Raw genomic sequence first — 26537 nt, 5'->3', positions numbered from 1 at the left:
CTGGCCTATGCTGACGATATCGACATCATGGGAAGAACCACCCGAGACGTGCAAACTGCCTTCATCCAGATCGAGCAGGCGGCGCGAGATCTTGGGCTGCACATCAATGAAGGCAAGACAAAATATATGGTGACAACGTCAGCACCGAAGACGAATCAACCAACAACATCAAACCGCACTGGTCAAACACAAACACGAAGAAGAATAAGGATAGGAGAATACAACTTTGAGACCGTTGACAATTTCTCCTATCTAGGGTCGAAAATCACAACCGATAACAGCTACGATGATGAAATCCGCGCACGGCCGTTGTCAGCCAACAGCGCCTATTTCAGCTTACAAAAACTGTTCCGCTCGAAACGTCTCACCATAGGGTCAAAGCTCTTACTGTACGACAATGATCTTGCCAGTCCTCATGTATTCCTCGAAGACTTGGGTTCTTAGAAAAAAGAATTGCGAACTCTTGGCCACGTTAGAGAGAAGAATTCCCAGAAGAATTTTTGGCCCCCTACATGAGGAAGGACGATTCCGTAGCCTACATAACGACGAAATCTATGAGCGATACCATGACCGTCAGGTTGTGGATAAAATCCGGCTTAATAGGTTACGGTGGGTGGGTCACTTAATCCGTATGAATGGGGATGATCCAGCCCGGAAAGTCTATAATGACAATATCTATGGTAGAAAAAGAAGACGAGGCAGACCCTGCCTGAGATGGAGCGATAGCGTAGGTCAGGACGCCAGACAGCTTTTAGGGATATCGAATTGGTGGACCTCGGCGCAAAACTGGGATGTCTGGAATTCCTTATTAAGGCAGGCCTAGACCGGATACCGGTTGTTGCGCCGTTGATGATGATGATGATGATGAAGGAACAGTAAGTGCATGACAGTTCCGCGTGTACATAGTTAAAAAATCATTCGTACTTTTTAAAGTGCCATTTACACAAATAATTTAATTTGGGAAGCGCTGTATTGATAATAGTCAACTGAATACGCTTCACACTAGGAGCGCAACATTATTAGCAAATATGAAAAAGTTCACCTACAACAGATACATACGAGTCGGAGACCGGAAGCTCGGCGCTTCAAGTATGAAAGGTTTTGTTTATTTCTTGTATCAAAATATTTGAGAGCAGAACTATTCAATAGGTACGTATTTTCTAGTGTATATGTACATCTTTTTAGCATATCAAACTACTGATGTTGGTGTGACATTTATATTTAGCATTTTGGGTTGCAGTATATCAGTAATCAGTATTTATCAGTACGATTTTGATCGAACTTGATGTATCATGCTTCATACTAAACTTCATAATACTGAAGGTTTTTATAACTCTAGGATAATCTTAAGACGGGTCCCGAACCAATGTCCCAAAAACATAGCAATATAATGTTATTAACTTAATTTGAGTAGATATCAATAAGGAGAGTATTTTGAGACCTGGACACCGTATAGAGGTAACTTCATGATTTTGTTCAGATTTGTTTGGTTTGGTAGTTTCTAAGAAGGAGTCTGTTAAAGAAATTATCATTTTCGACCCCCACACTCCAGCTTTTTGTAACGAATATCAGGTTTCAAATTCACGGCTTCAGAAAGTACTAATCGAGATCTTTCATTTGTCACCCAACAAGACTATATTCGGTTAAAACAATTTCGGACTGCCTTTTGCATGTATGAGGTTTTAAATGTGTTTGAACGGTTGAGTGAGAAGTCCGGAAATTTAGTCGTGGCAATCACAAACTAAAGCCGCTGTCGGAAAAAGAGCGCAATTGCCTTTCACTACACTCCAGAAAGTTGAAGCCATTTTTTGATGACGTCAACCGGATTTTCATTAGAATTCTGTGACAATCAGAAACCACTGAGCAAGGTATTGATACCTTCACGCGGTAGATCATATCAGATCATCTTAAGTGACCTACTCATTGGAGGTACCATCGTTGAAATGCTACTTTTAGCTCAAGCGTTCCAGTTCATTATTATTTTTGTCTTTTATTTCCATTGTTCCGTAGCCTACATAATGACGAAATCTATGAGCGATACCATGACCGTCAGGTTCTGGATAAAATCCGGCTTAATAGGTTACGGTGGGCGGGTCAATTAATCCGTATAGGTGAGGATGATCCAGCCCGGAAAGTCTATAAGAGCAGTTTCTATGGTAGAAAAAGAAGACGAGGCAGACCCTGCCTAAGATGGAGCGATGGCGTAGGTCAGGACGCCAAAAAGCTTTTAGGGATATCGAATTGATGGACCTCGGCGCAAAACCGGGATGTCTGGAGTTCTTATTAAGAACTGTCTGGAGAGTCTGGAGATCTTATTAAGAACACATAATAAAGGAGCAGAAAAGTCAATGATGTTTGATTAAAGTCGTAACAATACCGACACATTTGTCCGCGAAGATGGAGAGGGATTACGAGCCACTTCAAAAGCAAGGTTCAAGGTTCTGATTTCTGAAATATAGCCCGATGCCCAAACAAATTCAAAATTTACAAACAGGAAAGCTGCCTCCAAAGCATGAAAGATATCAAAAACCGGATTCTCCTGCGATTATTACCCTGAGTGAATTGGCGTTCAACAGCCGTCATGATCCAAATATATCTGTCTAAAAGTTTGAAGGTACGTAGAAAAGCCGATCCGCAGGAAGATCGGGCTTCAATCCGCCAAAACAATTGAGTCACCAAAATTCAAATCAATCAAAGGCAAGCGCTCCCTTTTTCAATGTGGTCTTTCCCTTGTCACTTCCACCTTCTAATCGGCACCTCTACCGGTATCTAGCCCATATGCCAATAAACTTCTTTGTTCAAAATTGTGATTTCGGCAAATGGAAATTTCATACGTTAAATAGGAAAAACCATATCCCTCTGAAATTTTCATAACAAAATCCTCTCGCCTTTAAATTGCCCGAAACTTCAGAACCGATTGGTTAATTATAATACAGAAATATTCAAAAATCCGAACATGATCATTAACAATTTTTATTGCTGTTTTCTCCATACACTGCATGGTACGGCCATATACATGTCCGCGGTGTTGATAGTCAGCAAAACCGAATTTAATAAGGTGTTGTTTTACAAAAAACCTTAAAAATGCGACGGGAGATGGTCAAGCTTAAACTAATAGGGCAAACGGCGGAGACACTTTTGATTACCAACCGAAGCAAGAGGAACGAGACTAATATTTGACCAGAGTGAAATTATGCGGTGTTTCCAACGATTAATTAATTGAAATAATAAAACTTGTTGTTTCTTTTTCATTGGTGTGGGTATTTATTCTTGCAAATACCGATATTTCGGGAACCACTTGTTCCCTTCATCAGTGCAAACAAGTTCAAAACCCACACCAATGAAAAAGAAACAACAAGTTTTATTATTTCAATTAATATTTGACTTCATTTCAAATTTACATTTCGAGGAAGCTTTTACGTTAAAAAGACACACCTAGGAAAATTTTTTCCATTTCGACTTGGTCTCATAAAATTGAAAAAAATGGAAAGAAGCCACAAAACCGAAACAAATATGCATTTTAATGGATACCTTGATATTAAATTTCCCAGAAAAATACTTTACATTCAGCCATAAGATCCGGTAGGCATAAAATGCTCATGCCATGGGACAGTATTTTGCACTCACTCGAATTTTACTTTTTTATTCGGGTCTGCTTTCCTTCAAAACGTCGTCCCACGTCCATAGGGCATGAACTGATAGGAAAGCAAGAAAAAAATACAATATAAGAAAAAACGACAGGAAGCCTTGTACGAGTAGCTGTTCATAATAAAAGATGATCACACTCCTGGTTTCATCATTTGTGTACTTCCTATTTCCCATATGAGTCCTTCGCTTAGGTACGCATTTCGTAGGATTGCTATTTCGCGCGTAAACTTCTGTGGTAAAAATGAAAATATTCAGAAGAAAAGATTTCCTTCATCTTCAAAAGAGTTCGTTGAATCCGAGTGACAGAATATAATTGGAGAAAAGTACCTTCACCTTAGGTGTTTATTGTTACGAAATTTTATGGAAGTTATGGATTCTCAGGCGATTAATCTCGCGTCATCTTGGCAGAAGTGCCCCCATGAACTGGAAAATGGGTTGTTTATTTTTTCAAATAAAAAGGGTATGATACTAAGTATATATATGCAAAAAACAATGAGGCGCTGCGCTCAGTCGATGCTAGGTCTCCACTCATTTAATCGGGGACCAATCCCGGTCATGATAATAAAATCCGGTCCTGCTAGCGTTAGTATCTATGGGGCACCACCTGCCGAAGCCAAAATCTCGCCCACGAGTAAGCATCTATTCCTGATAAGCCACTTCCGGGTCAACCATCACCCTCCGTCTCCGAGATATCTGGGGCCAAGGGTAAACGGATGCGGTAGTAACCTGCTGAGGGTTCCAACTATTAAACCCAATTAACAACAAACAAGTTGGGATACCGGAAGCCGGCACTTCGAATGTAAAGGTTTTGTGTTCATCTTATGTGAGAAACTAGCTATGTACGATTTTCCGTACATAACCAAGCATTCCGTCATATTTTTCCAAACCCCAAGATTTACCTATGTACATACAAATCGACGACGTAAATATTGTATATATAGCTTTATTAGCATGTACATATACGTACACATGTCTACCTGGAGTAATTGACACGGAAATGCGTGACCTCGCCGTTCATATAAGTTCACTTTATATGGTGATGACGTCAAACATGTCTTCCGTGCCATAAATTTAGCTGAAATGCGGAACTTAGATCTCCTATAACTTTGTTAATTATAATCGGATTGCCTACAAATTTTTCAGGATTATGCTCTATATTATCCTTTGTGTTGATGTCACTTATTGTACTTCTAGTACTTAAGGGGGGCTTTCTGGTAAATTTTTACAACATGGTAATATACTATTATCAACTTTTCTTTGTGCAGATATCGGAATGAGATGTATTTTCAAATAGTTGCATTACTGTAAGATTACGAGACCTGTTTCACCTTCTGGGGCACATATGTTTTGCCGTATCTCCTCTAGGTTTCACCTGATATCAGAAAAAAAATCAGTTTCGAAAAGTACTAATTGAGCCCTTTAATTTGATATCCTACATGACCATGATCTGTAAAAAAAAAATTACAACCTCCTTTCGCATGTATCGGGAGCCCCCTTACAATTCAACACAAAACGGCGCCACTCGCTGCATGTAAAGGGACACATAGACCACATATTCTCACCAAATTTCGTAACAATCGGTTCAGCCGTTTCTGAGTAAAGCGGATGTGACAGACAGACAGACGGATAGACAGACATTGAATCGATTTGTTTTGCGTAAACACAAAACCTTACAAAAGCTTGGCCGAAAACATAAACGCAGCCAGAACAACTCCTTCCTTATTGATGAATGGGAAGTTGAATTGTCGAATCCTGATCTTGAAAAGGAGCCGAGTCGATTCTAGAACAATCCCAACACCATGGACGGGATGTTGTTAGAAAATAGACAGTAGAGAGAGGAAGGAGCCGATAGACCTGAAGTTTTCCCAAATATTAGCCTTCCCGAAACGAATGTTAAGGAGTTTCGGAAATAAGCGAGCGGGATTATCAGCTGCTCGCTTGAGATCGTCGTGTTGGCTCACAATACTAGTTGGTTATGTGTTTCTTCCAGGTTGCAGATGTCTTGAAATGTCTCGCAAAAAAAAAATCCGGTACAGTGAAACGATCAATGCTTTACTTTAGATCATTATTTGCCAGACATTTATAAATCTCATCTTGGGACCATTGCTATTGATATGAAACTGGGAACTTAAAATTCTGGCGCACTGATTTACCCATCGTTGACTGTTGGTGAGGAAATTAGGAATTCGAGTTTCCAGGTTACCGACTTACCAACAGCCGTGCTAAAGCCAGTTCAAGCATAGTGGCTAGAAGGCTATCTTAATTAACACTCAACAGAAAGATATGGAGATGGTTGATCCTTTGAGGCTTCCCTTTAAAAGCAACTACATTTCTAATGGAATGTTTATGAGGGCTGTCCAATATGCCAGGGGTAAAGATTTTTAACATCGACTCCCAAATATTTAATAGAATATTGGCATAGCGACTATCGCTGGAGAGTGAAAGATGTCAAGCGTTATCACATTCTCAGGCTGCAGAACACAGCATGAAGGATCAAATGAGCCATGTATAAACCGTGAAACCATGAAGGCATGCACTAGCGAGAGAAAGGCTATATTGCCAATGTGTCCATAGGGACCCCAAATGCCTACTGTGCGAGAAACTGAAGTGCCGGGAGTGGTATCTTGAATGCTTGGAATTTCGGAAAGGGTTAACTGTAATGAAAAAATAAGTAAAATAATAAAGCGTCGCGTATATGTCTAGGAAATGCACTCTCGCCAGTATAAGCCCCAACTATTGGTGGAATGGCGAACTGGCCATAGAAACCACAGGTCTAGAGGGCGATAATCCCCAAGAACCTCAAGCTGTCCAAAGGTAAATGGCAATATTTTAAAGAGCGCTGCTCAAAGGCAGATGGAAGTCTGTGGGGGAGCGCCTACATAATTTCCATGCATTTACCCTTGTGTTGAAAACCGTCCAGAGTTTTCCCCCCAGCGAGTATTGACAGATTCCAAGGACCATGGAATGTGACGGTAATTCTTGCAGCCCCAAGAGGCGAACTCCTAAAGATCTGGGGTAGAATAGGCGCGGGCCTGGCTGACATACTGAAAAAAACCGCGGAAAGGATAGCACCAAATATTGCATGATGGTGACCCTGGAAATGAGGAATGCATTGTCACTGGCAACGATTGGTGCTCCTGCTGCTATTCAAGTATGTATGATACCGATAATAAATTCAAGGAGTATGCTGTTTCCACGGGTGTCCCACAGGGCTTAAGTTTCCGGTTCCTGAGTATTCCATGGTGATGGGTTACGAAGACGACATAGCACAGGTTGTAGTCGCAAACCAACTAGAGGATGCAGATTATACTCACGTAAAGCAATCACTACTACACACTAGTTTCATTAGAGAGTTCTAGACTGACATTTGTAGACGAAAAGGCGGAAGCATTCCACATTACCAAGCGCCATAAGAGAAACTGCATTCCCATTCAAATCGACAGTTCTATCATCAGTTCCGAGTCAGTCGCCAAATACTTGAGAGCCATGATAGATGCAAAACCCAATTTTAAGCAACACGAAAAAGTAACGACTGCGAGTATGATTCTAGTAAGAATGATGCGCAAAGGCGGTAAGCCGCAGGTCACCTGTGGACTACTAATAGCCAAATTGGTGAGCTCGAGTTCAGTCCCAGTTTACGGGATGACGGTGTATGTTTTGCGGAAAGTACAGAAAAAAATGAAGCATACAGAAGTATAACACTCATGATGATAATGCCGATTGACACCTCGACAGGCGAAATGACGAACACATATGACCACTGTAACTTTTAAGTACCAAAAGTACTAAATTTAGTACTTTTTGAAGTTCATCAGTACGTCAGTAGTTTTTCCTTTTTTAATAATTTTCCAGTTGAATAGATACATTGAACACCGCCTGTCGTCAGTTCGTGAAATAGACAAAAATTTCCGCGAAAACGCAAAAACAAAGTAGGAGTTTAGGTGAATGCAGTTCACCAAGTCATCATACAGTATACAGTAACACAGTAAGTTGGACATAAATTGGAACGAGCCACTGCGGAAACTGGCAATTCGAAAAAGATGCGACGTCATTCGCAATAGCGTGAGGAACACAATGGCCCGTCGTGCATGAAATGGTGGCAGTTCCGTGAGAAGAAAGAAGAAATGATCTACATACTTACGCGCTTAACAACCATTACGAATGTGGAAGAATCGTAGAACCAACTTAAGGACATGATCCACAAAGCGGCCTACGCAACTCTCGGGGCACCAAGCTAGGTAAGCGATGCATCAATCGAGATACTCGGCTTTGGAATGACGCAGTTGAAATGAAGGTCTGTGGAAATAAACGCCTCTACTACAAGTTTCTCGACAATAAAACGCTCTTCAATTGGCAAATTTATAAGAATGCCAACCGGGAAGCAAAGAAAGCGATCGTTTTCACCCGAGCGGTCTATTACAAAGATCTTTGCGATAAATAAACTGGACACTCTGGATGGCGAGAAAGATCTGTATCGACTTGCCAAAAGCCGACACCAATGCACAGAATCGAACACTTCTGTTGCGTTAATGACAAGAACGGTACTGTGCTTACCGACCGTTGAGCCGCAAGGGATAGAATTCAAGAAAATTTCGAACAGATTTCATTTTGAAGAATTTGGTCATTCTCCACTTCCACAATCATTGCCGACATTTAGAGCAGTTCCACCTATCAGCCCAACTGCAGTCGAGGAAGTAATAAAACGAATAAAATCGGGGAAAGCAATGGGACCTGACGATATCATATTGGAGCCCTGGAAAGCGAAGACCTGGGACTCAACACTGTGGCTCAGTGAAATCTTTAACTGGGATATTCAGGAAGGTAGAACCCGATCTTACTGGCCAATGGAGAACTGCGTTATGAAATTGCTCCACGCAATAACGCAACTTGGAAGAAGTGACGTTCCACAACTGGAGTCCTTGGTGAGCGACATATCAACAAACGCCTCAAATCTAAATCTTGAGGTAATGGAGACAAAGATGTTGCGTTGGACTAGTGGCGTGACACATTTTGACCACATCCAAAGTGAGCATATCCGCGATCGATGTACAGTTGCACCGATTGTGGAAAAATTGTGAGAGAGGCATCTTCGATGGTAAGGTTACGTAATTTGCTCTAACGTGAATTCACTTGCCAAGGTTGCATCAATGTCGATGATGAGCGACCAAAAGGCCGGTCGAAACAACGGTGGCTTGGTACACCGGATGGAGATTTGAAAGCCTCGCGATCGCATCCAGGTTAGGCTCTTGATATAACCAAATGGCGAAACCGGTCACGACGAGCCGACCGTACTTGTGAATGGGGCAAAGACTGAAGGAAAAGAGGAAGACTGGTAGCATGTGAGGAGGATTGGGAAGCCATCAACTCCATGACCAGGCTTATCCAGAGTAAACCAGGAAAGTAGAAGAAGTCAGGAAGGTGCAGTTATAAACGTCGCGTATTGAAGAGACTTAAGTTGACAAAACTTGATTAGTTTTATTATTTTTAGTTGTTCAAAATTAGTATATTTAACTTATAGTTTCTACAACATTTATATTTTGGTTATTACATTTTAACTTTTCATTTTATTTATTTATAACAAAACTTTCTAATTCTATTTTTCAACTCCCTTCACAAAATTTTCTAATTCACATCAGGAATATTTTTTTAATTCGTTTCTTCAAACTCATGGCACACTTTACTCCGATCTTCCACTCCCGTGGCGTGCTACGCAAAGTGGATAGATCCGCGCCATCTATTCGCTCGCACTCGCAACATTCGAAATAAATTTCAAATGCTGCGAATCCTGCCGCGCCACATCACGTGATTAGTTTTATTATTTTTAGTTGTTCAAAATTAGTATATTTAACTTATAGTTTCAACAACATTTATATTTTGGTTATTACATTTTAACTTTTCATTTTATTTATTTATAACAAAACTTTCTAATTCTATTTTTCAACTCCCTTCACAAAATTTTCTAATTCACATCAGGAATATTTTTTTAATTCGTTTCTTCAAACTCATGGCACACTTTACTCCGATCTTCCACTCCCGTGGCGTGCTACGCAAAGTGGATAGATCCGCGCCATCTATTCGCTCGCACTCGCAACATTCGAAATAAATTTCAAATGCTGCGAATCCTGCCGCGCCACAAGACAGACAGGCCGTGTCTAGGATAGTACTCCTTGCAAATTTTCATTTCCTTAAAAAAGGGGACGACAGTAAAACAGATTTTAATAAACTGGTAGCTAGACGCTTCAGGTATGAAAGATTTTGTTTTCCTATGTGAGGAGCGATGAGTGCATGACCGTGTGTACATGGTTAAAAATTCAATTGCGCTCTATTTTTAAAAGAACCATTTACACAAATACACAAAAATACTATCAGTAAGTTTATTTGCACAGACATCGGAACGGGAGATATTTTGTGGCCTAGGTCGCATAACCTTATTTTTTTCAGATTTTTCTGTTGGGTAGTTTAAGTGCACATTAGGTGTGCACATTTTGACCCCCTACATTTTACATTTACGTTTACAATTAACGGCAAAACTAATATCAGTTTCAGAGAGGACTAGTCAAGACCTTTCATTTGGTATCCCGTGTGACTATAGTCGATGAAAAAAGCACCTAAATTTATGTCACTCACTCCATCGATTTTAATAAGGTCTTATTTCACAGGAAACATTAAAAATAGCGCCACCGCGAGTTGACGCATGTTTAACTAATGCATGCAAGTCGGGAAGTAATTTCGAAGTTCATCCACTACACATGGTGGTTTCCTAAACTAAAATCTGTATTAGACATGTTAAACCCTATTTCTGTATCTATTGACTTCACTACGCTCTTCTCGCATACATCCTTTGCAATTCAAGACAACATGAATATTTTCTGAAACTGGCCTTTCATATTTATGGCGTACTTACAGTCATGGGTTAGTCCAACGTAGGACAACTGTTGGAAACAAGAAAACATCCTGTAGCAAAATCGATTGGCGACATGGTTACACAGCGAATGTTAGTGTCAGGCGTCCCAACCATAATAGTGAGTGTCTTAATCCAGAGCTCCAAATGATGATGTTATCCATAAATCTTCACATTTTTCGGCCACAAAAATAGAACAGAACAGAACAGACGCTAATCCTCCTACTTCGGCATAAAACGTAATAAAAGTGCCGTAACCATAAGAACTTTCACCGAAAGCCAGATAAAAGGATATTCCGATATCAAAGAGAGCCCTTCATTTGTGCTCCCCACACAATCAAATTACTTTTCAAGCATTTCAGGAGCAGACAAAAAAATCAAATGTCATTTTCTGTGTTGAAACAAAAAAAAATTCATATTTCAGGAAAACCCAAATAGCACGAACGTTTTCATTAAATGGCTCGACCCGAAATAATGTGGTGAAGCAACAACAGGCAACGACCCTGACGCCAAGCTGCCCGCACCCCAACGGCCGGAACAGCATATCGCAGAATGGAGCCACGAAATCATGTAAGTTTGCCTGTTTCATATTGAATAAATTACTCGAAAAGGATACGCACTCCTGTTTGTCATGACAACATCTTGTTTTCTACTCATACGCATTTCAAGAGCAGGCAATGATTTCAACATGTTTGATAAGTTGTACGATGCCTTCGCAGGTGCTATTGAATTTTTTTCTAATCATATTCTGCCACATCACACAAGAATCCTTTCGAGGCACCAAAGCTTCACATTCGGTTGGAAAAGCAATCCACATTGGAATATGTTTTCCAGTCTCTTAGAATGGAATTTATTCATATTCGTTGAAAGGAAACGTAAAAATGCTTATTTGGAAGATTCGACCAAATGAAAAGGCTTTTTGTAAATTCCGTCTCTCAGGCGACACAGATCTTCCTTCTATGTAGTATCTCTAATTTAGATTGATTTGGTTGCTTGTGCAGCCACCGGAAAGAAACTATTCCCGGATGATAAATGGATATTCTCGCATAGCGTCATAAAGGACAACGACTTCGATGTTTAGATTTTGTAATCCTCCTAGGTGAAGCTAAGTCTAGACAATCCGCGAGTGCATATCCTTTATCTTTCTCTTATCTGTTTTTCTTTTCGATTCCAGGTCGTGGGAAAATAACAAACTCATCCCAGATAAAAGTAACAAAGATGTTACTTATTGTATCAACCGTTTTTGTGTGTCTCAACCTGCCAAGTTATGTGATGCGAGTGCGAGCTTTTCTGGAGGTAATTAAGTGTTCTGTTTGCATGATAGCCATAAGCAAGCCAGATAAGTACCATCATTTATTCCTCCTATGGATTTAATTAACCTAAGCCTAATTAAATAAGCTACATTTGTACGTAAATACATGTATAACAAAAAACTCAAAGGACTCTAACATAGAAGAGTAGAATCAGCAGGGGAATGATGAACAACATCTTACCCTCGGGGGCCCAATTAAATTATCGAAGGAAACAAAAGAGAAATGATGAGTCGACAAGTTTTGAGAGCAAAAGGTCGAAAAGGATGCTTTTGAAGCCTATGTGTCTCTTATGCACATACACATGTTGACACGACAGAGGATGAATATTCACAAGCATCCTAATCAAAATGTAAAAAGGAAAATTCAGATTATCGGCATATCATAGCCAACTACAATCCATCGCGATTAAAGGAACCTTTAGGGAGCAAATAAATTGATTAGCCAGGGTGGTATAAGGGCTCTTATCATGTGTGCGATTGATTTATTCTAGTTGAGCAAGTTAAATTAGTTATCAATATAATAGCAGTAATGAAAATATATAATAGTAAAACTAATAGCAGCAATACGTGGGCTGGAGTAGCGTGGGTGGTGTTCCCTTAGAGAGTAATAACGTAAATATGCGTTACGAATTTGAAAATCGAATCCGTGAATAGCGAAGGCTGATGAAAATGGCAAATTTAGAAAGGAATGTCCTTCGTGAACTTAGGTTCAGCTCTGCATTTGCATTCAAAGTTCTCATTGCAGGAAGGTCAAAAGGGTTACTATCAGGAGACCGGAGCTGTAGAAAGACAGCCAATTTCCTCGTGCAAGCAGATCCTACTAATTATACTGAAGATACATCTGCAGCACTCGAAGTGTGTCTCAGCTAATCTACCGATGTCCCTCTGGACAGCAGGCATCGATGTCGAATTTATACAGAACCCCTGACTTGAAGGAGGCGGAGCCATCGAACGACCTCAAAGCGGAGACGGACAGACTAGAGCATACATCTTCGCCAGACACAGCCTAGATGTGTTTCCGTATCCGGACCTAAACTCCAGCAACCTTACCAATGGTTGAAATCGAGCAGGCAGAAGAGGAGAACATGTATATCTCCCGGGCTTATATGACTCATAATCGATTAGCTATACCAGAAAAGTTAAACCATCCGATGCCGATCATCCATCTTATTGACGACAATGCGTGGCGCATAGCTCAGAAATCAACGAACTGAGTTTTTCTTTCCCTTTATTTTTAACGTTGACCTATTGGTGCGTAACAGAAGCAGTACACCAAACTTCCATTTCCCCAACTCAGACAACTGTACACAAAGCGGTCCTGGCTAGACTATTGTCAGAATATTAAAAACATCAACGATTCTGCGAGACACAAAAAAAATGCTGGCCAAAGAACGTAGGAGCCTATCTTTTCTTAAAAAGTCGGGAGGTTCCTAGACAGAATCTTCTGTTGAGACACTAGAGCTACTGGTCCAGGCGCACTTCACTGCCAGCGAACAGAACTCTGAGTCAGAACCCCGCTTGGAAGTAATGCAGCACCAGTTGTGTGAGACCAATCACCAAAGATAAAATTCGCGGTGTAGTGAACAGTTTCCCCGCATGTAAATCTGCAGCTCCAGATGGCATTTTTCCATGACTTGTAAATATTTAACGGAGCTACCGCAAATCTACAGAAACCGATTTTCAAGATACAATTGCCATGGTTGAGCAGTCACTACACTACAGGCAACATACCTTGGTTGCTTTCCTCAAGATAGAGGAAGTATTCAACAACGTAGGTATTGAAGTCATCACGGAGGCTCTAGTCTGAATAAGACTTGAAGGCTATATTACGCATTGCATAGCTGATAGCTGAGTGGTTAGAGCACAAGACTGTCGTACGGAAGGTCGCGGTTCAAATCGTACTGGTGACAGTGGAATTTGTATCGTGATTTGACGTCAGATACCAGTCGATTCAGCTGTAGATGAGTACCTGAGTCAAATCAGGGTAATAATCTCGGGCGAACGCAATGCTGACCACATTGCCTCCTACAGTGTACTACTGCAGTGTACCGTTACGGTCTTGAATGAAGTGCTCTAACACATTTCAAGGCTCTGATCCAATATGGATTTTTGCGCCAACGATTATTATTATTATTATACGACGACGACTTGGTGATATTGGTATAAAGGATATTTCCGTCCGTTATCAGTGAAGCTATTAAGGTTGCGTTGAGAAAACTGTGCTTGTGGGCTGCAAGATGCGATAGAAATCTAACCAGAACGGAGCTAATGCTTTTTACTACCAAAAATAGGCTATTCGAATTCACCTTCCACGGCTAAATGTATAAATATTGAGACTTTCCTCCTGTAACGTATCTGGCTATGATCCTGAATCGTAAATTTAATTTGAAATATGGAAGGTTAACAAATGCATGCAAGGAAATAATAAGGAAATGGGGTCTCCGGCCTAAGATGGTTAACTGGATGTGCCAGCCGTGGTTCGTTGCCACTGAGCGAGAAATATCACAGAATGGAACTACTCGGGCTCTGCAATCCTCCGACGCGGATACCCTTAATGTACTCGAACACCTCTTGCCTTGAGCATTCCAAACGAGCTACGCAAGCCGAACTTCGTAAAAAATTTTACTGTGGGCTTTCCAACCAGGGTAGTGCCGAAGGGCCGGCAATGTAGTGCAAGGTTATAAAACAGAATTTTTCACCGCCGATCTATGAAGCCGCTCCAGGAGTTTTTTCAGTATAGCTGATTCGTCCAGTTTTTTTGGATTCGCCAGTGTATTCCAAGCACAAGTACTGGTGATACTGGATAACTGTCGATGAACGGGGAATCATCCAAGCCCCAAGCGCAGCATAGTCATTCAAACCGATAGCAGGGGCCCATTGCACCAGATTGCGCAATTCTCACACTCACCGTACTCTGGATTCCGGGTCATAAGAGCCTGGAGGGAAATGATCTGGCCAGGCTCTAGGCTAGCTGGCAAGATATCGCTCTTGGTAGATCCTAGGCGCAGTTGGCTTCAAAAGGTGAAGCCAGCCTATAACAAGATCAAATCGCGAGTGCCTTCGGATTAGTTAGGCCGAAATGTGTACACGATCGAGGCCATGCCGTCAGGGTGAGAAACCTTGTAATCTTGGTAAGCGCTATAGGCTGGCCAAAATGATCTAAACCAGCTGGATTCTACTTCTTTTGCCCTTCCCAGAGCAATCAGGCCCTTAAGGAGTTTTTGGCATCAAAACGGTGCACTAAAGCGCAAATTAGGCTCTCGGAGTAAGGACATATGGACGGGCACTTCTATGTAGCTGAGACTATATATAAGAGGGAAAATTTATCAATTTTCAAAGTTGTTTGATAGATCTCTCCTTCAAGTTGATAACCGTCATCTTGGAGATCATATGTCGATTCCAAATTCCCATTATTATTTCAACTTTCAAGCGAATATGGGGCCTATTTCATTCTAAAATTGAAACTTGCTTCAAATTTTCGTGAACAGAATTTTTTCGCAGTTTCTTTTTCTTACTTAATTCCTTCATATACTGCGCAGTATAGCTACAAGACGGAAGCAGCTCTTCAGATGCTACCTTACCTCTGACCTGCCGAGTAAGCTTGAGTCGAGACAACAACGTTTTCTTAATGCTCCTGAGTCCTCCATTCACTTGACCAGCAACAACGGTGAAGGGTTCATGGACCTTCACAGCTTCACCACCTTATCACCGGCGGAATAGGATTCGAGCATAGAGTCTGCCACAAGGTCAGTTGGGTTTCGATTGTCCGACTACGAACATTTAATCAAATCGACCATATCGTGATCAGCAACCGATTTCGCGGTTGTCTTCCGAAGAAGTGCTAATATCCGAAAAGTTGCTAGTATCGGCATCGAAAGAACCACAACCTGATGGTTACTTGTGTTTAGTTGAGTGCCGTTATTATATCTATTCACGCGTCGGCCTTTAAATTGAAAACGGGTCGTCTCGCCAAAGTATACTGCATCGCGAAAGAAATTTCGTGATCTTGTGAGGAACGTTAATGGTAGGTTTTACATCCATAATGATAGGCAACCGAAGAGGTGAAAGAAGCACTTAACCACAACTCTGAATTTTATAACATCCGATGAAGGTCTACCTTTGGTGGACGATACATGCGAATACGGACTGCTACTCCAAGCACAAGTGAAATTATCATTGCCAGCAACGCAATCAAACGGAGAAAAGCCGCCGACGCTGAAAGTTTTCCAGCGGAACATTTCCATCCAGCTCCTGCAGTCTCTGTGGAATTGTTACTCCCACTCATTTGCAAATGCTAGGAATCTGAGGTCTTTCCCAGTGAGTGGAAGAAAACGATGATTGTTCAGAACCTGAAGGGCAACAATAGGAAGACTTTTTTCGATGATTCCTCCTTTACTGCTGTGGAACTGTACGCGGAGTTTAGATCGCCGCTTCACTTGCTCAACAACAATTGCAAGGAAGCTTTTCACAACGTGACCAGGAAACGTATCTGGAATGTTATGCGCTACTGACCACATCGGAATCCTGCTATGGAACTCTACGTGGAGTTTAGATCGCCACTTCACTTGCTCATCAACAATTTCAAGGAACCTTTTCACAATGTGAACAGGAAACGTATCTGGAATTTTATGCGCTAGAACGAGGTGAAGAGGAAGTGAAACTGAATTCTTTTGTTAGATCGGTATATGTGACACACTGCATCGGAGTAAAATCTCAGTGGAATTTGAAGCCCAAGACGGAGTTCACGAAGGTTGCATCTTGTCATCCATACTTTTTCATGTCGTCATCATTGACGTTCCCCATACTGTCTTGGCTGGAGGAGAAATTCAATGGAGAACTTCGTCTTTCTTCGAATACCCCGACTATAATTTCTCTCTCATCGAATCATGGACCTTGGCCAAATGACTCTAGGTTTGGAAAAGGAGGGAACTTGGACTGAAAGTAAACACCAACCAAACCAAAGTTCTCAGCCTGCCTAGTTATCGCACTCCTCCTATTTACATTAATTGGCAGCCCATCAAAAGGCGTTGATAAATTTGTATATTCAGAAAGCGTAATTTCTGCGGATGCACTAGATCCGTCTTCGTTCTTTCGTCCGAAATTTGGTAACAATACCCTAGTGGTGGCGTATGCTTTGCCTCACCTAGGAAAAATCACATGGAATTAGTCCCAAAACACAAGTTGAACAAATCAGTATCATTCTATTGGCTACATCACCCACAGATTAAGGAATCTAGCTTCTCAACGAGCCTGAGGGCTGGTACAGTGATACAAAGGGAGGAGTACATTACAAATGCAAGTCTGGTTGAATAAAATTAGTGAGTCCCCCAATGAATTCTATGGCGTATGTTAAGGAGCAGCAGGAGCCAGTCAAAACATATTGCCTCAAAACAGTGACCTTTAGGGCAGTCTTCGCACCATATTTTGCAACCAAGAAGAAATGACTAACTGCGAAACGTTATCCTGTGAGAAGTAAGCTATAACAGGAAAATCTTTGTATGGACGATCTGCTAGATACAGATTCAATTACAGAGTACAGAGTTGTTTGGGATGAAGTTGTATGGCTGCTGAATGGGGTGGAAGTGGGCTGCCAATTCTTCGAATATATTGCAAGGATTACCGTGTAAAGCAATAGATGAACAAACGTGGTTGTCATCCCACACAAACAAAGAAGAAAGATTAGAGACTTATAACTTTTGGGAGGAGTGGACTGGCTAGGCTTCAATCACAGCAAAAATTGTGCTATAAAGGACATGGCTTGAACAAGCAGTGTAGGGTGACCAAGTGGTTTCCAACATATTAGAAAAGTAGGTTGACTTTCGGCAGAGATCCAAAGATTGAAGAATTGAATTGAAGAACAATCTCACTCAAGAATTATCAATGCATTCGGTGTACACGTATCACTCCTAACTGTGAAGAACACAATAGCACACATCAAGCAAGAGTGGTGTGGGGCAATGCAACTCTTCAGACCCATTGAAACAATCATGCCTACCTTGCTAGCACCTCTGGTCGAGGTTCGTGAATAGAATCAAGTATCATTCTGGATTGAATCCAACAACCTCCTCACAAGTGGAAAACTTATATATCCAATTGCGTTTCAGAAATCTATGAAAACTCATTCATCAAACTTTGACATCATGTGGGAACGAAGGAAAACTCGGTGGTTCAAGGTACGAGAGGAATGAAACCCTATCACCTATCCAACAACTCGATATGATGGCATGATTCAAGTTGATTAAAAACAAACAAACCCCAGTCGAAGCACACACGCCAGAGGCAACACTGTCCGCTGTGAATTTCAAAGGCAAGGAGACCACCCTACAGTACTCACGATTTCTAAATCGCTCAGACGATGGAAAAATAAACAAACTGCAAAATATACATCAACCGCAGAACGAAAAGATATAGAAACAAAACTCCAACAAATTATTCCAACTATCGCCGATATTGGACACTGTTGTGTTTTTCTGGAAACATCATTTGATAAAACCCATTCATATACAAAATACACAAAGAAACCTTGCATAGACGAATACAACTCACCCTCCCTAAAATTCAAAGGAAATACCGATCGTCAAGAGACGATGAGCAGTTAAAAATAGACTATCTTTTATCATGTGTTTACTGTACCGACGGGAGGGTCATACGTAGTTGATGGGAGATCTTCCTCTAGGTAAAGTCAGCTTATCGAAAATATTCCAACACGGAGAAGGAGGATTGAAACTGCTGGTCCAAGGGGAAAGCCGTTACGACGGAAAGGAAAGGAAAGGAAAGGTGCGCTTCTTTGCTTCGTTACTAAAGCCATACACCTCGAACTAGTGACTGATCTGCCTGGTCGCAGCAATCCGTCGTTTCATAGTTTGCAGAGGGGTTTGCATGGATATATATCGACAATCTAAGAAACATGATCAGAGTTTCTCGTTAGCTTCAAGGTTTCTGTGAACGCATCACTCACTCATCTGAAGGGAATAAGGGGAAATACTGCGTTCCAAATAGAAGTTTGCATGAACATTCATTCGCTACGATCCTGAAGACTAGTTCTAACTGCTCTAACCGCTCTATCACGAAAGTCAGGAACAATCTACGATGAATTTATTTATTTGGTCTACAATAAACGAAAAATAATCCAATTTATGAATATACAATATATACATATTATATAAAAAGCAATAATCACGTAACATTGTGAATTTTGGAGGCTACAAGCCACTGCGTAGTTCAAAAAGGGAACATGCTTCTGTAAAGATGTCGGATCTGTAAATATGTCAGATTGAGGAAAACCAGAGAATCAGGAACAGCTTTTCTGAAGGCTAGGAACCAAGTACATCTCCCACATAGCAATCATAATTATGGTAAGGGGACCACACTACGGATGCATATTTAAGAATATTATGGCCGAAGGATAACTGGATATCCACGAGTTGATAGCAGGAACGAGGGATAAAGCAGGAGGTTGCAGTAAACAATCATACCGAGATCCTTGTAAGAGGCAATCACCGTTAAGGATATACCACAGCATAATGTGTAGTATTTCTTAAAATCGAACGCATCACCGACATAATATATCAAGGTTCGACTGAAAGCTACATTAATCAGAAAGCGAATCGACAATAGCAGTAGTATTAAATCGTCTGCACATAAAAGGCTAGGGCAGGTAAATTAGTAGAGAAGATCATTCTTTTTCTCTTTCTTAAGTCTTTGCCCCGCTCATAAGCGAGGTCGACTCATCATGATCGGTTGCGCCATTTTGTTCTATCAAAGGCTTGATCCGGATGCAGCCGAGAAGTTACCAAACCCCCATTCAGTGTATTATGCCACCGTTGTTTTGGTCGGCAAATTACGTGACCATCCAATAGAAGACGTCTCTCACAATTTTTCCACGATTAATGCAACCCTGTATTGATCGCGGATATCCCTAATTCGAATGTGATCAAGACGTGTCACGTCACTAGTCCACCGCAACATCTTCGTCTCACAAGACGGCGTTTATTGTCTTTTATAGTCGGCCAGCACTCAGAACGACATTGCGTTAAATTTTAGATTAGAGAAAACACCAATTGCGGAACACCACTTCATCCAGGTCCTTGATGAACACCGACAGAGACACGAAATGATTTTCATACACGGCTCGTCCGCCGGTGACCAAAGTATCGTTCTTGTCATTAATGCAACAAAACTGTCCGATATCCTGTGTAGGATGGTGTCGGTTTTTTACAAGTCGACACAAATTTCTCTCGACATCCCGGGTGTCCAATTTATCGTAAAGATTTTTGTAATGGACTCCTCGGGTAACAACGATCGTTCTCTTTGTTTCCCATTTGGCTTGTGGTAGAAGTACTTCTTTTCACGGACGTTCATTTAAATATCATCATTCCAAAGTCAACTATTTCTTATGCTCTTTACTGGCGTGGTTACCCCGAGGGTTGCAGAGGCCGGTTTGTGAATCGTGCCTTCAACTTGGCTCCACGATTCATTAACATTCGTACTGGTTGGTAATCGCGTAAGTGAGATCGTTCCTTCTTTCTTCTCACGAAACCACCACCATTTAGTGCTCGGCAGGCCAGTGTGTTCCTCACGCTGTTTTATCAGTGGTCATGGGTGTCTGCAAAATCGATTATACGCCCGCCACCCTAATTGCGCCCTCCAAACTCCTTTTCACCCGCATGACCATTAAGGTCGCCGTTGCAAATCTTTGCCAGAAGGCATCTTTTTCGGCATCAAGCCGACCAGTCTGTAGTGCGTACGCGGTAAAGAAGTAAATAGTGCGATCAACTGTTATAATGTTGAGCTTCATCAGTCAGTCATCAAATTCAATGACATCACGGAAACGCTCTGAAATGGCAGTGTCAACAACATATTGAGTATGTGGGCTACCAAAATAGAGAAGTTTATAGCCATTTTTACCGCGATCGCGTTCTATGGCACCAGACCATCGGGTTTCCTGTAGAACGTAGATATCAATAGGTCTTTTCCGAAGGGCTCTTGCGTGTTCCTCGGTCATTCCCGTAAGGGTGCCAATATTTAGTGTACGAACACGTATTTTTTACGCTCGAACCAATTTACTCACGTGCTGACGCCGTCCATGCGTCAAGAACCCCGATAAGATAGGAGCCTGTGCTGACGCGTCGGCTAAGGTGAACGTTCTCGCATTTCTCCGAGGCCTAGAGCACAATGCGATCATTTTGTTTTGAACAATATTGGATGCATTTTCTTCGCCACGCTGTCGCCAAGAAAGTTCAAATACGATTTATCATAGTGGAATAACTCCAACTTACTTTATTTATCACTTTTCCTGATTTCAGCATTTTATTTTTGTTTTACTGAGGATAATGCAAAGTACGTTGCCTCAAATACTCCTCCTTTGCCTAGGTTTGGGACCAGCATGCTATGTAAATAACATGAACAATAAAAAGAGAAATGAGCCGCGGAAGGGTTTCAGAGATACCCCCCATGAGGGAAAAAATGGAGACGATATGAAACCAGAAAAAGATACGATCTGCTCTACCATCCAATTTTTAGCATGACCAGAGTGTTGTAGTCGAGTTTTGTGTTTCACTCGAAGAGCATCATCATTTTAAGGTAAGACGAATTGCAAGGAAATAAATTAAAGCGACGGCCGCGATTGTTCATCAATATCACATCGAAAGAACACGGTGAGAGTACGAGGGGATCATATAATTAGAGTGGATGGGAACACCCGGGGAATTTGTCCATTCAATGGAAGGAAAATTTAAGTCCCTACAGATGCGGCAAATCATCACATTTCACATTTTGATAGTATAATAATAACGGTATTAAGTGTGACGCCGGGAGGCAAAAAAGATAGATGATTCAACCGTTCAAGTCATGTATTAGATAAGTGATTTTAAATGATGCTATAATTCGACTGGATCGTTGTCGACATGTATCCTAGTCTACCTTTAATATAGCTCAAGAAGTCATCAGGAAGCCTCGAAACAATCGTCTCCTCCGAAAATTCAATGCTTTATTCGGGTTTCCCGACTACTACTTTTCTGAAAAGTACCAGAGGCACATCCGGGAATGTATGGTATACGGTAACTATGATCAAATACAGAGTACGAGGGGGGACCCCAAAAAAAACGGGAATTTCGTCATAACTTCTTTATTTCTATATATTTTTACACCAAATTTTGATCACCTTCAAAGTATTCGCCTTTGACTATAACGCACTTCTCCAAACGATTCTTCCATTGTTCAAAACATTTTTTAAATTTACTCATCGGGATGTCCTTAAGCCTCCCAGCGAATTTTGTTTCACCTCCTCCACAGTGGCAAAACGCTTTCCTTCCATATTCCTTTTGAGTCGTATCCATAGCACCACGATTCATCACCAGTAGTCACCTTGAAAAAAATTCACGGTCCTGTTCGAGCTGATTTTGAAGCTCAAAACATGCCTGAAGTCGACGCTCCCTTTGCTCATCTGTGAGAAGGCGCGGGACAAATGCTGCAATCCTTCTCATGTGCAAATCTTCGGATAAAATTCGGTGAATTGAACTCCATGACATTCTCGACATCTCACAGAGTTGATCAATGTTTCGGCGACGGTCTTCACAAACTAGAGCATTAATTTTGTAGAAATTTTCATCAGTTCTTGACGTTGAGGGGCGTCCTGAACGAAGTTGGTCTTCAATAGACATTTCTCCATTTTTAAAAGGTGAAAACCAATCGTTAACTTTAGTTTTACTTAAGGCAACATCCCCATAAGCAGTCTTAAGCATTACAATAGTTTCCGCAGCCGATTTCCCCAACAGGAAACAAAATTTCACAGCCGCGCGTTGTTCTCGACAATCTGCCATTACGTTTTCGCCGAAATATAAAAAGTTGGTTTACTAAAAAAAATATTACAGGCGAACCGATGCACTCACAGCCACACAACTTGCACACTGACGCAGATGGCGTAACACTAACGGACATGTGGCCAAACAATAGGTTCCCCCACTCTCCCTCCCAACCACAGCGTAATTCCCAGAACTTATGAGTCCCCCTCGTATATCGGACGACACTTAACGCAAAATAAATAAGTTCGGAAACCTTTAGCTTTAAGTGTTTACATTTTTTTTCGAAGGCTAAGCTTCTTATCTTTAATTACTTTTTGATCCGCAGCGAAAAACAAGAGTTAATTCAAGTTCTTGTTTATAATACGAATTAAACACTGTTCCGCCATAAAGCCAAAATGCTTGATAGTAAAATTAATCCTTACTCACCACTCCATTCATGGTCTGACTTACCTGCAAAAGAGGAACGAATATTAAAACTTCGATACCATGTAAACATTATTCGTAGTAATCCTCACAACCCATAATAAACTTATCCTCAAGGTAAAAGGGTACATGTAAAACAGTACAGTAGAAGATTACCAGCAAATCCGTTAAAATATATTTTAATAAATAATTTGGCATTTAAAGGGAGTCCCACATATGTACAAATATCCCATTAAGAGGGATTCATTGGCTAGAATGACTTCCTGTTTGAAATTAAACTTTTGGTATTATATCTATGACCGCAGCCTTTTGCTCATTACGCTAAGAAGATTATGACTATGCATTGTTATCCCAAACATCAAACTTAATTGGAATCATAACCGAATCATTCTTCATCGAACTGTTGACGTTGGATTAAGACATACTCCCAATTCATGTATTTACATAGCATAATCTCAAGGCTCCACGATTCAGTGAATTTCAATTAAGATAAGAATATCGTGCTCTGCATACATTCAAATCTGAAAGGATGCTTCTGCGAATTCACGAGTCAAATCTGATGATTTCCTACGTGTTTCATGTCTTAAGAAATCGCCTCTGAATACACATATCCCTATAATTTATTAACCACCCAAGTGAATGTTGGCGGAATATACTAGGAAAATAAAGCTGAAATATCACTTTTCGGTTGATATCCACACATTAAAATTATTGAAAACCACTCAGGCATTAAATTTTACTGACGGGACCATTGCGGAATATTGCGTCCTTAATTTGGTGTGGCAGCTCATGAATATGACACCCACGAATTCGATATTTGCCTTCTCAGCATTCAAAAATCACATGTCGCGGTTTAGTAGTCGATTCATCGTCGCATTAATTACATGCAATTTGCTTGAAAATTAATATTCAATTAATACTTCCTTTCGTGGAAGGCAACCTGCCGGGCCTTTGAGCTCAAAGCGGTGATTTCCCTGTGTCAATTTAATTTATTTTTTAATTTACATAGAGGTGACATGGAACTGCATAAAAAGGAGTGAACAACTTAACTATAACTAAGGATCTTTCATTCAACAAATTTACAACCTATTTTCGAAAATATAATTTCCTACTTTATATTAAATAAGGGGAAAATGTCAACATTCAAGAATGCAAGAATAAAAATTTTATTAAAAATCCCCGCCCAGCCCACCTCAGTTTTCTTCCACATCTAACATTTTTTTAGGCATGCTACAAAATCGCCTTAATATTCAGGCATTTTCTACCAGCACCGTGCTGTCGCATCCTTCAAGTCCGCTTTCATATTGCTTACCACTGGCAAAAACAGAGCATGAGAAACTACCTCGAGCGTTGCGATGATGTTGAGGTCCGGACGTGGTGCCGGCAATTTCAAGACCAAAATATTTGTACTAGGAAAGAACTTCTTCATAATCCTTGCTGTATGACTCGTTCCGTTATCCTAAAGATAAACAACAAACTTCGTTGTTCATCAGTCTAAAAATAAACCTTATTTCAGTCTTCCTGTGCACACAATTCCAGCCTCTTCCGATCCCCTTATCATCTGACGACAGCTAAAAATGAGGTAATCCGCCATGTGAGCTAAGAGGCTTGGATTTATTATTAATTAAATTAAATATTCAGTACTTTTTTGTATTCGTAAAGCCTGCAATTGCTGCATCGGCAAGGCACCGCTTCATGTGTTGAAAGCCAGTATCAGATAGAATATTGACAACCAGATTCCAATCCAGAATGAGAAATATCTCGATAAAGCAGTGCCAATACCAATTTGCTTCAGGTTTCATTGAAATATGACACCTTTCCTTAAATACGTCTACTATCTTAGTAATATCGGTTTGGTCTGTTACGAATCTTAAACAACAACAGAAACATCTGAACCTGGATAAGAAGGCAGATAAAGTTGGATTGAAGATATAACCAACCTACCAATAGAACTAAGGGTTGTGGTCTTACAGGCCGTTGCACTCCTTCTATTAGCAGAATATCGAGGGCGTTGATCAATTTGAATATCTTGCTCAGGTTGTTTCTGCTGACGATGACACCGAGCTCGAAGTTGATCGCATTCGTTACTTTATCTAAAATCTGGAAATTCAGATACCTCAAGACCAACATTAGGTTCAGGAGGTTCCATGCCAGCGTTCTCTCTGTGCTCCTATATGGAAGCAACACATAAAAATTGACCGCCACTCTTATTGAAATGTTTCAAGCCTTCGTTAACAACTATCATCCAGCTCTGGTCCGACAGAATTTCAAACAAAGAACTACATAATTTTTCAAGCCACGTGCCGATAGATAGTATCTCGTGATCACGCGAACTTTTACCGGGATTTGCCCTGGCCTCTTTGCTTTTTTCAAGCTTTTGTTGGAAACAAAAATTTATTAAAATCGGTTCACTGTCTGTCTGTCTTCAAGGACTTATGCTGAGAATCAACCCAAATGAAAAGTCTAAAAAAAATTACTTTGTATACGGTATCTAGGCACCAAAATACTCTCCGCTAGAATATATGCTCAAAATAAAGTGGATAATAGTATAATATATTATAATATATTTTTTTTTAATTTGTTGGGAACATGCTTGAAGTTCATTGTAGATCCACAGTAATATAGATTTTAATATGAAGCATCATATCGAAAAGTTTGGTGAAAATCCTGCCATTATTAACAAAGTTATAGTAGGAGAAAGCTGCTTCTTTCGTACAGAATTACTACTCCCTAGGAGATCAAATGTCATTACCACATCGGGCATTTTCAAAGTATATTCATTTCGAGCTATATATAAATGGAACTATGGTATACCCAAATATCCTTAAATAAAAAATCAACAAAACGTTTCATACCTGAAGCGTCAAGCGATTTGTTGCTGCTTACGAAAATACGACAGTGAATCCGGCGAAGATAGCTTAATTTGGCTCCAACCTTTGTGTTTTTAAGGTTTTTTTTTACACAAAACAAGATCGATTTACTGTCAGACAGACTGTCACACGCACTTTTCTCAGAAACGGTTAGGCCGATTGACACCAAATTTGGTGGGAAGGTGGGAATTGTGAACACCCACGCATGCAGTGAGCAACATCGTTCTGCGTGGAGTTTAAGCCCCCCCCCCCCCCCCCCCCATATATGCAAAAGAAATGTACACCAAAAATAGTCAAATGAGGTACCAAATGACAGGTCTCGATTAGTAAAGCTGGTCTCAGTATTGACATCTAATGCACAAAGTAAGGGGCAGGGGCTAGAAAGAGATAATTTGCTTCACGGACCCAACCGACAAATCTGAAAAAAATCACGAAGCTGCCACACTGCCTAGGCTCCGAAATACCCTCCATATCGATATCGGTCCAAATAAAGCTAATAATAGTATACTTTTACAATTTTTAGTAATTGACTAAGAAACAACCCTTTATATATAGGTTATAGGCATGATTCTACCAAATTT

At 40.7% G+C, this 26537-nt stretch overlaps 2 protein-coding genes across 9 annotated transcripts in view; one reads left to right on the top strand and one right to left on the bottom strand.

The window, feature by feature from the left end:
- LOC119649635 (protein furry) overlaps positions 1-26537 on the bottom strand; it is a 582748-nt gene that overhangs the window by 202535 nt on the left and 353676 nt on the right. The window lies entirely within an intron of this gene.
- Positions 1-26537, top strand: part of LOC119649638 (thyrotropin-releasing hormone receptor) — a 233547-nt gene that overhangs the window by 118230 nt on the left and 88780 nt on the right. For both annotated transcript variants that reach the window (XM_038051890.1, XM_038051889.1), the window contains exons 3-4: positions 10974-11119; positions 11724-11845. In XM_038051890.1, coding sequence (XP_037907818.1) covers positions 10974-11119; positions 11724-11845 — 268 coding nt within the window. The remainder of the gene's footprint in view (positions 1-10973; positions 11120-11723; positions 11846-26537) is intronic.

This window comes from Hermetia illucens, chromosome 2 (assembly GCF_905115235.1).
Source record: "Hermetia illucens chromosome 2, iHerIll2.2.curated.20191125, whole genome shotgun sequence".
In the NCBI taxonomy this organism is placed as follows: Eukaryota; Metazoa; Arthropoda; class Insecta; order Diptera; family Stratiomyidae; genus Hermetia; species Hermetia illucens.
This window is presented reverse-complemented; position numbering and strand designations above follow the sequence as displayed.